Below are 13,528 nucleotides of genomic sequence, written 5' to 3'. Positions count from 1 at the left end.
GCACTTAAATGCCTCTTTTTCTTATCTTTCACGTCCCAGTGTTGACAGTTATGTTTGAAACTCCCACAAAAGATGATACTTTTGACGATGTGCGAATCCCACGCCCAGACACGCTCCCCGCTCATTATGCCTCCTCAGTGTCCGATTCTCGCTCTTTTTGACGACCCAATGTGGTGTCACTACTGTATGCGTTAGTTTCAAAATAAATTGATAATCAAATAATGGACAAATAGACCGTTGTTGTCCAGCTATCCACATCGTGCAACATATTCGGTCAGCTCGCGATTGGCTTTGTTCACAAACACGTACATAGTTGAGAAATTTCTCTAATAATGAACTAAATTTGAAACATTACAACATGACCTAGTAAATTGTATCAAACTACAAAAATAACTTAATATCCCAAGCTCTCTTTTGTTCATCTTAAGCACGAATTTATAGAAATTCCGTGTAAATCTACCGAGTTGGATGTGCATGTATATCACGTTACCAACCCCACTCGACCAATCGGCGAAGCGGCTGATGAACATACGAACATGACGACCCACGGACGCAGGCTACATCGCCCCTACCGGGGATGTGTATTAGGAAGTTCACTGCGTCTTCATTAAAGTTACATTTCCCCAAATCGCGAGTCCGAATTGAAAATTAATGAAGAGATGTCCTAAATTTTCTACAGTAACTCAAAAAGCATTAGAAATAACAGTTTAACGAAGACTTGCCATACGCCTTAATTTTTGTAATCGCGAATTTGGGAGTTAAAATTTTGAATCTCTAACAACCCACAGAGTTGAAGTTTTCCCTACAAACGCCGTCAAAAATCGATGGTAACTTCTCCAACCTCACACCGTGAGCACCGACTTGAAGGGTCGCAGGATGACTATTCATCGTAGTAAAATTATCTGTCCCCTGGCCGTTCGCTTGCAAGGTGATAACCCAGCCTCTACATAATATGAAATGATACCTTTGTATGCAATCCAGCAAAAATACAAGTTTATATTTATGATATGTATTTTTGTATTGAATGAAAATAACAACATATAATAAAGCAAATCGCAGGTGAAAATTAAAGCATCGGACAGGAGGAAAAGATGAACAAAAAGGCTTGATCGAAGAAATTATAGGAAATAAAATGGAGAAGCCATTACTAGTCATTCGCCAAAAAGATAAAGTCAGGATAGGTTATTTATGAGGGACAGATCCTAAATTTTCTGTTGGAAATAACTGACCTATTGATCATTTGTATAACACAGAAAGCAGTACAGAGTCGCTAAGGGGAAAGTGGGTTGGTTGGAAACTTAACTTGTAGTATGCTTTTCTCCAAAATGATGGATTTCAATTTAAATCAACTCAGAAAGAACATTTAAAACTTGGAAAAATCCAAATATTGCTAATTGAAAACTGAATGAACTTGGCCTATGGATCGTATTGCTAAATTATTGTATCTGTCGTTAAAAATCGCTTTTCTCCGAAACTGATGGGCCAATCGATTTCATATTTCCAGAAATAGAACATTACAAGAGTCGCTGGAATTTGAGAGTTCTACTCTGTGGATACTTCACCTATTGTTATGATCCATGGGAACACTTTAATATGGCATTTGGGAGCACTTTATGTCCATACATTTGAGCATTTCTTATTTACACATAACAAGAAACAGGTCCTGCATAAAACTTCCCATAATGGAAAAGATTCATGCAATGCCCACACTTGATAAAATAATTTCAAACTATAGGGTTTGAGTGTCATTTTTACTATAACTACAACAGAAGCATAAAATTACCCTAATATACAAGTTGAAAACACTACAATGATTTCATAGTAAAAAAATGTAAATGGATGTTGCTTCTGAACTTCTCCTATATTGTAACTAATGGAAGCATTTTGGCATATTGAACACTGTTTTTCGATTGTGATATTTTTAACAATTGATCATATATATATATATAGTATACAAACAAACGTCAGCATTAGAAGTGTAATTAATCAAATCCTATACTTATTGGTCATTTTGGTAAAGACGACATAACTCTTCAATTTTGCATGAAACAAAATACACTGAATTTTAAACATTGAACACTGAAAATTTTTTTTTAAACCTCTGTAGATTTGGAATATGTGAGTGCAGTGCCAAGGGCTGCGAAGTTGAGTACATATTCCGAACTCTCATGAATTGGATAACTAGAGTCCGTGCTTGATAACAGGGTCACATTTTTGATGATTAGTGATGTTTTCAAAGCGAAAGGTTACAAAGTGGGAATTTAGCTGGATTACTGGGGCGCCCGAGTCATTACCTCAACTTGAGTTAGAATTGAAGTCATTTATCAAAAACTCGAAGTAACTTGAGTGATCTAAATGAAAATGACTCAAAAAACGCAACTCAGTTCGAGACTTGGATAACCTGTGATTCAACTTGACTCTGGGTTTAAAGACCCAACACTGGGTTTCTGCCCAAAACCTGTCTCAGTCAATTTCATGTCAAATCATGGTTGGAGCTGGACAGTATAATGAGACATTGAAACACCTCACTGACACATGTGAAAAACATTCACATAAATGAATTCTGTATGTGCATTGTGATATCACATTTATAATTCTTTCACATACATTTTAAAATGAAGGTATTGATTTTAATGTGAAAGTAACTGCTGGTAAATTATATGTGTAATTATTGGAAGCATGTGTTTAGTTCGATTCAGTATGTACTGATTTCACACTTTGGTATGGCACATCCAAAAAAATATTCACATATATTCACTATTGTACTGCATAAGAATATGAAGAATAGCTGGAATTCGAGCTTTCGATGGAGATAAAATAAGTCAGAATTTTCCAAAGAAACTCAAAGTTTTAAGTTCATTCAATGTTCTTAACAGTTTATTAAAGTAATTTGATTTGGTGTTCGAAGATGGAGTAGAAAGTTTTTGGTCTAGGCCGAATCAAAATATAATATATCAATATATTACATAAATATCTTCGGCCTATAATCGGCAGTGGATAAACAAACTATACTGAATCAGACTTTATTGGTAATATCCTCGAAACAATTCTGATATAAGTTTGATTGACCATAACAAAATAATCTGTATTTACAATAAGGGATATGAACCTCAATTGTCACACTCCATGAATGGCCACCATTGAATCATGCATAAAAATGATAAAAAAGCAAGCCTAGTATGTACGAATCATAAATGGTCAGAACTTAACGGTTATTTCATTAGTTGTGCACGAAGGGAAAAATTGGATTCAAAATTTTGAGAAGATTTACCGGCATATTTTTTCCGTAGCAGAAAAATTGAAAGAAAAATCCGTTATCTAATCAGGTTCAAAACTCGAAAAGATTTTTAATGAAACACAGTTCCAATTGACGACAAAAAAATTTGCATCACAAAAGCAGCAGAATCAGTATCGTATACCGGAAACGAGAAAAAAACAAGCAAGGAACAAAACAAGGAAAAAAGTGATAATCAGAATATTTACACAATGTAAAAAAATCACAGTATTTTCCCTAAAATTGAAATCAGGACAAAAAATGATAACCAAATGCTGTCAACAAAAATCAGCAGTTAACTGTTTTTATGTAATTTGCTTTCTTGTTTTATTTCATAGGTAGTTTGATGCCTTACTGACTTGATTCATGCTTCTCTTTAACATAGGTATAGTATAGTACAATAAAATTTTCGTATGGCCATGCCAAATCAAGAATAAATCTGCTGAAAAATAAAGAAAAAAATAAGGAAAAACTTGCATGATACATGTATCATTCAAATAAGTGCTTAGTATAATGGGATAGTGAAGTATGAAAATTTACAAGCAAATACATAACTGGATGTTACAAAGGTCCGACAGTCCCAAAGTAAAAAGCTCTCAAGTAGTGCGATATAATTCCACTTGAAATTTTATGATAAATAAATTCATTTGCCTTGTTTGGGTAGTTTTCGTCATGCATGGTTCATTTTTACATAATTAAAGGGGAGACAATTGTTTCAAAATTTAGACGTCGTTGAAGATTGTAAGGAAAACAATGATTAATGCCAAGATTATATAGCCTGATTGCCCAATCATAACCATTTTCGTTCACACACAAGCGAGAATAGATAACACAACTGATATATATATATACATATTATTTTAATAGTCCAAACCATGAAAGTTCGATCTGTGGAAAAAAATATCTACCTATAGATTTTTTTATAAAATTATTTATTCACAATTTTCGCTTCGAACAAGGCATTGTTCGAGTATTCAATGATATCTAAGGATTTTGAAAGAATTTGAATCTTTCTGGTTCGGTACTGGCTACTCAATTTATTACACCTTAGGTGAGGGCAGTGGGCACAACATCTAAAAATCCGAACTCTTCTGTGTCGAGAGTTCAAATTCCAAACTGAAGTGTGATAATCAAATTCAAAATTTTTGAAAGAGACACAAGAAGCATGAAATTGACTAAGCATTTTCAATGAACAATCAAAGAAAGATAAGCCAAAGCTGTTGTTCGTTATCTATTGAGTTGGGAACCAGAGTCAAAATTTTTATCTATCAAGAGTCTGCAACCACAGATGGAGTCATTTGGATAGGTCTGATTATTACAACAAATTTTAGCATAGATCGCATGTATTAGTTATTGTACCGCATTCATATTCGATTGTCCTCAATCATATCAAAAGATTTGTCATAATGAAATCACAAGCATACTTGAGATGAAAAAATTGCAGTTTTATATAAAACTTAACAGCATAAGATACTCGTACAACAAGTGTGACATGAATGACTAGAACAAATGCTTTTCTCTATTTATTCTGCATAAGACAATATATTTTGCAGAAATGTAGACGAGCTTTTTTTCAAACCAATGTTTGATTTGACCCCTTTAACTGAGTTTATGTGAATATTATCTAGTTATTGGTGTAATGTCAGGTACGACTGTACAATAAAAACTTTGTTCCCAAGCAATTCCAGTTGATATGGGCATCAAACAATAATAATATACAAATTATTCACACATTTTTAATTAGAATTTATTAATTAAAAGATGTACTCCTGGTTGCAAGTCTTTAATCTTTATCGAATGACATCTGTGGATCACAGCAAGGTATATATGTCCGATCATTGCACAAAATGTAACAAACGCCGACAAGTGTTCTGCTTGTTCTGCGATAGATTTAAACTCGTCAATAACACAATTTTTTCAGTCTCTGCACATCGGTAGATTGACGACGAAGAAAACATTAAACTCGATGAGTAGTGAAAGGGTTAAGAACACACAGTACATGATCATGATAAGAATTCCGAGCTTTCTCGTAAGCTTCCATCCGTTGAGATGAATGGAAATTATCTGAAATAAAAAAAAATGAATAACAAAATGAGCATACTATGTGAAACGTTTTAAAATGGCAAAACACGGTTTTGTTATTTTTGTAGAACGATGTCGAGGTTTTAGTTCCATTAGCAATACATGACAGTCATTTTCCACTCATAAAAGCCAAGGTTGTGGATTTGGGAATTTGAGCCTGAGTTGATAAAAAACTTACAAGTGAACTCCCAAGAGAATTTTAGTAACAAAAATTTTGGGGTATGCATGCCGTCTTTAAATTGACATTTGACCTAAGACTTCGGGTGTAAAAACCATTACGACTTTATAATTTATAGCATTCTGAATTGACACTCTTATAATAACATGCATTCAAATTCAAACAATAAAAATTGTATCAACCAAATTTGCAGTCTTTTTATTCATATCTTATGTTGTAGTCCAGGATGTGCAACCTTTAATACTGGAGGGCCAGATACAAATAACTGGGTGAAAGCGGGCTGTACTTTTATTTAACATAGGCTTCCTGATTGTTGCAAGCACAAAAATTGGCGCTCCCGAGGTGCACATACTTCTGGAGGGCCCAAAAATTTTGGTTGATCTTATCACATGCGTTGTTCGTTTCGTACAAGTTAGCTGTTAGGGCATTGAGAGTCATATTCATAGATAATAAATGGGACTCAGGTATGGGCTTTGCAATGCAAAGAGGTTGGAATTGCTCGCAAGTACTGGATTAAATTAAATTAAAAACTCGTTTCGCACGCCACACACCATTAAAAATTGGCACTGTTCAAATTGAAACGATGGAAATTGTATCGCGCAAATTTTGGGCGCAATCATACACAAGCAGAAGATCAAGTGTTACATAAATTGTCTTCATATTCACAGAAGTGATTAGGAAATAGGATAGAAATAAAGAAACTTGAATTAACTTACCACAAGGAAAAGTGAAGCTAGAAGCAAGAAAACTGACCACAATAAACCTCTGCTGTTTATTTGAACCTGCAATAAAATTAGATGCATTAATGAAAGAATTTCTGTCAGTCTGTTCAATATATCAGAATGGTTTGGGATTTTTTTTGCACTCAAAATAAATTTCAAATTCCAATAATCCAAATAAATCTATTTTGCAACAAATTCCTACACGGCATAAAAAAAGTGTTCCCAGGAGTTAAAATATAACAGCAAGATTTTAGATGAAATATAGGGGAAGGGAATTTAAAAAAAGCAAAATCAAATTTATCCAGGGGAGAGGAAAGTTGATAAAACGGCACTCCCGTAGTATGTGTACCAGGTTAGGGTTAGGCCATAATTTGATTCCGATTTTCCTTATTTTAGTTCTATTATGAGTTCGGGGACTGTCTGTGTTAGCCAAGTGAATATACCCCCTGCCCATAGGCTTCTGTCCCTTTACACAACTATATGTAAAATAGGCAAACAGAATTAGTTACCTACATATTGGTACAAATATGTCTGGAGCGCCGATAAGACGGCTTAATCCTATGGCGCACTACAGCCTTTCGCCTGGTTACCATTCTATGTCGGGTATGGTTGACCAAGGTATTAGTTTCAAATGCATGGACTTTGTGTCTAACAAATGCAAGAAACCTACCAGCTCTCCAGGTGAAACAACAGCAGTCTTCAAAAACCAAGGCATGGCTAATCCGAGTAATATATCGAAGACGTTACTTCCTATCGAATTTGAGACTGCCATGTCACCAAGACCTTGTCTTGCGACAATGACTGAGGCAATGGTATCGGGTACTGACGTCCCAGCGGCAAGAAAAGTGATTCCCATAATTGAATCGGGTATATTGAGGGTATATCCACAAATTGTACCCTGAAAAAAGAACACACCAGTGAACATATTTCAATCTTATATGATTCATTGATTTTATTCAACAACAAAAACATCAATTTAGCAAAACGAACCATTTGTGTCCAATAAATAAACCAACTTACCATCCAGACCATAATATATGAGCAGACCATGATCCATCCAGTTGAAACAAGAAAACTGACCATAAACCATTTCTCCCAACGTTTTTTACTGCAGTTTGGAATAGTAATGAAAAAAAGAAAGCTAATCGGCCAGCAGATCATCCACTTTAAAAACTTGACAGCACTGTCTGGAAATAGAAATTTTTTTGATTAAAAATTGAGAACACAGTTGCAAGTCGAGTCGACTTGACAGTCAGCGGACAGTGAGGGTGCAAAATGATTGCTGGACTTCATTTTGTTCACATAACCACTGGTGATTTAGGGCTTCGTCCGTCATCAAGCCAATGCAATATTCAAAACTTAGGTAACCGTTTTGCATCAGAAAGATAACAATGATCTCCAAGCGGAACTCCGAGTGTTGTAAAAAATGTTGACGCTCCAGCTTTCTTATTTATCTCCGAGAAAATCAAATTTTGATAACGAAAACTTCTCGCGATGGCAATAGTTACATCTAACGCTTCAATGGGCCACAGTGCCAAAAACTACGGTCATAGTTTCATTAGGATGTCATTAATATACTAAAACACTCACTCACGCATATAAGAGGGTCAAGCACTGAGTAAGTTAACCAATTGAAATTGAGAAACCTCATATTTTAAAAAAGAATGAAAAAATACCTCTGGGTACAATGAATGGATGAGTATAACTGCTCAATTCACCGTCCGAGTCTGGATCGGTGATACTTTTGACCTCTTCCGCTGTGTCTGATGTTGCCCTACAAAATTGAAGTTGTTTTAGTACAAACGGTGGATGCCAGAAACAAATTGAATATCCAATTAATAATTAGTTATATTTAATATAGTTCGTAATTTAGTAAACATAAATAACAAATTTGAAAATAATTTCAAATATTTTAATCTTAAAATTCATCATTTCAAGCATTTAAAATTTGATGGAAAGAAATAAAATCTACTTTTGGCAGTGATGAAATACGCAATCGATAAAAAAAAATATTTATATCTCAATCTCAAGTATTCCGCTTTAATAAATTTAATTTTAATCAATTTTAAAATTATTTCTTCGAATTTCTCTGTTGAAAGTGACTAAGTTCTGGGTTATATTTAATATTTCCTACTTCAAATTTTATTTGGGAATGCAGGAAAGTAACAGATAAACAGTGATTCGATTATTTTTTCATTTTTTTAGTTTTAATAGATCAAAATTATTTTTTCAAAACTTGAATTGCCCAAAATGGTAAATATTCAAATAAAATTATTCTAAACTATTCATAAATAAAACAATTCAAAAATGTTGTACGTTAAGATTTGAATCAATTAAAATATTCATTTCGTTTCATATCATTTTCTTATAGAAAAGGTCACTAATATAATACGATACAATGCTCTAATGTATTATTTTGTATTACCTCTCACTTATAGCTGGCGTACTGCTTATCCCATCCAGTGATAAATCTGTTTTACGTCTGACTAAAACTCTTTTTGGTGCTCCGTCTGACGTACTTTTTTCAACAACTAAATTTTGCCTCTGTGATAGAAAAGGAAAATTGTAAGATAAATAAATTTAATATTATTAGAACGAAAAATCAACAGTTGACTCGATCATTCACTCGACTTGAGTAAACTTGAGTCACCATTTATTAAAGACTCGAAGTAACTCGAGTCAACAAAATAAAATGACTCAGACATGTACTCGACTAACCGTCAGTGATTGACTCAAATTTGGACTGGCGACTTGGGGTTTAGAGACGTTCACCCAACACTATATTACGCTGGGCAAGAGGAACACATTCGCCAAATTATGTGCGGTGGATCGCTGGACTCCTCTCTGTATCATGATGAATCTAAATTTTCTACAGTAACTCAAAAATTGGTAAAGAAAAATTATTTTAGAATCATTTAAATTTAAAAACCAAAAATCCTTGTTAACAAGTTTTTGTTATTAAAATTTGATATTTTTCGAGTTCGGACGCTAAATTCAAATTTTTCTACAACTCCGAGTCACTAGAGTCAATGTCAAAATTGTTAGCACGGAGTCGGGAATAGGAGTCGAAGAAACGATTTCTTCAATGCCGAGTCTAGTATATATGTTCTCAGATTCCACAGTCCTATAGTAGTAAATTACTCTTACCTCGTTGATAATCATCTTGCATGCCATTCGTAATCTCGTTTTAGGTGCGAACGTATTCGACATCATCAATCTCAGTCCAGCGTCTTCAAACCTCAATGGACGATTACCACCAGAAATAACCTCGTCTATCGGAACCAACGATGGAGACATCGGCGTAAGTTGTGCGACGACTGAAGTACCGTTCTGTGTTGCACATACATTCATTGGTTTCTTGTCTGATGGAGATAACGGTTCACCACTTCCCAATTTGGATGAATTTCCATTTGAAGCTAAAAATACGCGAGGATAAATTTAATGTTTCCCTAATGTCGGTAAAACATGAGAACAATTCTCAAATATATAATAACAAGGGGGGAATGCAGCGTTTTTGAAACTGAGTGGTCGGATACCTTAACGATTGCATGCTTCACTAGGTAATATTTGTGCAATTTCAAAGTAAATCAACTGTGATTTTTTGAATGAACTGTGATGCATTCGACTTAAAAACAATTTGAAATTTTAACACTGGAACTTGAGAGCTGGGAAATCCAACTCAGCTCCCACTGGGAATGAAAGAGTACAATAAACATACTTTTAGTTAAAAAGGCGGATTCCTCACTATCTCCTGCATTTCCATTTATTTTCTGTGAAGCTTCAGCATCCAGATAATCAGACGAGCTCTTCTTAATTAGTTTCGCCTCGCAGTCCTTTTTATCAAGACTATCCATGGGACTCGCATCCTAAAAGTAAATATCGATGTGAATAACCATGGTAAAATGATAAAATACCTTCTAAAATAATGTTCTTAAATATAGAATATTTCATAAACAGGGTCATATTCAATAAAATACCAGGCTTGGGGGTTGGCTAAGCGTTAGAAACACATTTTCTGTAACATCGTGATTACCCTTGACGAGATCATAGTTACGAACCCTGTGGGGGATTGCAGTACTCGTCCCCGTTGTAGGGTGGTTAACATAACTGCTAGCCCCACATGCATTGGCACTGGAAGAGAGGCCGTGGTTGGACATGTGATCAAGCTTATCAGCTTTTTTCCCCTCGACAAATATGGAAATCCTATCCTAAGAACACATGGAAGTATCATAAGGTGAATAAAATACCTTTCTATTATTGTCTATATCTTTTGATTTCCGGTGCTTTTTCCCTCGTAATTTCTTCACGGTTTTATCTCTCGCCGCTTTAATTAAACGTTCTAAAGAAGTATTGAACCTAAAAATGAAGAAAAAGCTATAAGATGACTGAAGTTCTGCAACTTCTGAAAAAATGAGTCTATGGAATAAAATACAAACAGTGAAACTTACTTCATAATAAGGATATATCCGACATAGAGAATTAACATGACGAGTGATTCGTACCATGATACATAGCTGTCATGAATGACCTAAAAAACAAAAAGTAAATATGTTGTAAGCCTTCGTTAAAAAAATAGTACAACTTCTTCAGACGAAACAAAATATAACTGTAGAGACATTACTAGAATAAAAATGATGTATTGTAGTACCATTCTAAATTACTTACTGCAATTAAAACAGCGATCGCGATTCCGTAGTAAGACGAATCTCGCATCAATGGCCACCAATGTAATGGAACTGCCTAAAATACAATAAATAATATAGATAAAGATAAGCAGTTACAAAAATTTTTTTTGCTCATACATTATTATCACATGACGCTCACAAGGCTCTGTAAAGCAGCCAACTATATTGACGCATGAAATCCAAATTGGGCTGAATCCATTTTTCTAGTTTTGAGAAAAACGCAAAAAACGTTTTTTTTTTTTGTTTCTTTTTTTTATTTCTCTAATACCTTACATCGAGGATGTCTAGTTTTTATGGTCCACCAAAGTTACAATGAAGGCCATATTTAGATGGTATAAAAAAATTTGTGCTCCGCCCCAATTTTTTTTGGGGGGGTTGGCTTAACCCTTTTTGGCTCTCAATTTTCTGGACCAGAAACAATTTTATTGGACTTAGGGCCCCTTTATTATGTTATTATAGAGGCTGGTAAGGACTTAGCGCTTTGTATTATATTTTTTGAGAGGAGCTATGTCCAAAAAACGGACTTAGCCCCAACTTACAATGCAGTTATCCAGAGCTAAGTCCACTATAGTAGACACAGCTCTGTTTAGTTCTCAAATGCCCTAAAAAAAGCAGGGTTATGTCCATAGCTGTCTTGAGATCTAGAGCACCTAGAGATAAGGCAAATAGACCAAAATGTAGAGCTAAGTCCAGGAAAATCAGCAATTGAAAAATGTCATTTTTCGGAAAAGTGGACTTAGCACTGTTTGGTTTTGAGGTGTCGATATGTAAGAAACCACTATTTTTAAAGATCCAAATTTTTCAAGTTTACCAACATCCACTTGAGTGAGGTGCTTAGAAAAGGTTTTGAGCCTGTGATTTTTAACCTGTGATGCTAATTCATAGTTCAACTCTTTAAATACTAGATCACGGTTTCTAAAGCCGCAAGGGGGCCACAAGAAAAGGCCCTCTCAAGATACCATTCACGATGGCTACATTAAATTAAAGTAAATTTACAACGATTTGCTTTATTCTTAGACTTTAATGGACTTATTTATCTACTTTTTTACTAATATAACTGATGGAGACATATTGGAAGGAAAAAAACGTATTTTTATCGGAGAGCGGGATGCCATGGATCATTAAGAGTCTTCGGGGCCAAAGGTCATGAGAGTTTTAGAACCACTTAACATTAGATAATCTATTATTTGACTCGCATTAGATATTCGAATATTCATTCAAAATAAAATTTCCCAAGTTTGACCTCAATTTTCCAAATGCCCTAAGCAAGATTGTAATTATTGTCACAAATTGACGTTCGTATCATTCAATGAGAAAATAATTTGGCCTCAATGTGATACCACATTACCGACATATGTTTGCATAATTGCATGTTTAAAACATTATCTTAATTGAAGTATGTCTTGGCAGTCATTCTGGACAAGAACGCACAAATAAATTTGACAAAATTGTATTACGCAACTTCATGTATTGATGCATGAATTTTTGATGAACGCGATTTCTTAAATGTGTGTAAAATGAGACGCATCATCAAAGTTCTGAACGTAGGGAACGTAAGAAAACTAAATAATGCAAAGTGGGATCAATATGTCAGGAATATTTCGACATTCTTTTGCATATAAGAGCGAAAACGGAATGAATGACCAATGAATGAATTTGTGACTCAGATAGCATTAATTCATTAGAGCCCTTAGAAACTTTAACCCTAAAAATTGCAAGTGTTTTTATATGATGTATTTCACTTTAAACAAGGCTATGAACAAGCAGCTACTGTCAGGTTTGAAGCTGCTATAGTCGGAATACATAAATAATAAATATATAAAAGATATCCTACCTCACTACAGAACAGAGCACACAGTCCAATGATGACCAATATATTGAAAACAGCAGAACCGACAATAGTTCCAACTCCGACATCTCCCCGAGCGACAAAAACACCTGTGGAAAAAAAATTGGTGTCAATCTGAGAATATTTTTCACATATATGGTTCTAGTACAGGGGTTCTGAGTGTTAATTCTCTCATTTGCCTCGTTGGAAATTTCAAAAGTGAAATTTACAGTGAAGACTGTATATTCCAGTCTATGACTCTGAAAAAAGGGCAAAAGGGACGTTCCAGAGTCTTTTAACACTTGTGGCCCCCTGCCTTCCTGTACTTCCCTAGTATTTTTTGCACCCCATTCAGTAATAATCGAGTCGACAAATGGGAGAGAAAGCATTACAGTCAAAGAATTAAATAAATTACTGTCAATTTACTTCAAATTATAAATTAATGTAGTCATCATAAATGATTTCTAGTTAAAGGCTTTGCTCATGGCCCATGAGAACCGCTTCGTGGCCCCTCGAGGGATCTTGAGGGCCCATCGATAATTTACAATCTTCATACAAGAAACACTCATTTCAATTTTAAATGCTCATGTGTGACTTGTCCAGAGCCATATTGAAAGAAAATGTCTGAAATATTTCTTATAAGAAAAAGATTTTTACCCCAACTGGAAGATATTAAGATCAAAAATATTTGATGGAGACCTCGTGACATTCTATGTATTTGATTTTAAACTCAAAGGTCAGGTCAAAGAAAAAAGAATT

The 13,528-nt window shown here is 34.6% G+C and overlaps 1 protein-coding gene across 1 annotated transcript in view; it reads right to left on the bottom strand.

The window, feature by feature from the left end:
• Nucleotides 1-965: 965 nt before the first annotated feature.
• LOC120348684 (sodium/potassium/calcium exchanger 4-like) overlaps nt 966-13,528 on the bottom strand; it is a 33,172-nt gene continuing 20,609 nt past the window's right edge. The window contains exons 7-18 of the mRNA XM_039418887.2: nt 12,776-12,879; nt 10,922-10,996; nt 10,705-10,784; nt 10,504-10,612; nt 9,975-10,122; nt 9,404-9,672; nt 8,682-8,800; nt 7,933-8,030; nt 7,277-7,443; nt 6,927-7,154; nt 6,251-6,316; nt 966-5,338 (exon numbers count right to left, since the gene is read on the bottom strand). Coding sequence (XP_039274821.2) covers nt 5,192-5,338; nt 6,251-6,316; nt 6,927-7,154; nt 7,277-7,443; nt 7,933-8,030; nt 8,682-8,800; nt 9,404-9,672; nt 9,975-10,122; nt 10,504-10,612; nt 10,705-10,784; nt 10,922-10,996; nt 12,776-12,879 — 1,610 coding nt within the window. The 3' untranslated portion in view covers nt 966-5,191. The remainder of the gene's footprint in view (nt 5,339-6,250; nt 6,317-6,926; nt 7,155-7,276; nt 7,444-7,932; nt 8,031-8,681; nt 8,801-9,403; nt 9,673-9,974; nt 10,123-10,503; nt 10,613-10,704; nt 10,785-10,921; nt 10,997-12,775; nt 12,880-13,528) is intronic.

Source organism: Styela clava, chromosome 1, assembly GCF_964204865.1.
Source record: "Styela clava chromosome 1, kaStyClav1.hap1.2, whole genome shotgun sequence".
Lineage (NCBI taxonomy): Eukaryota > Metazoa > Chordata > Ascidiacea > Stolidobranchia > Styelidae > Styela > Styela clava.
This window is presented reverse-complemented; position numbering and strand designations above follow the sequence as displayed.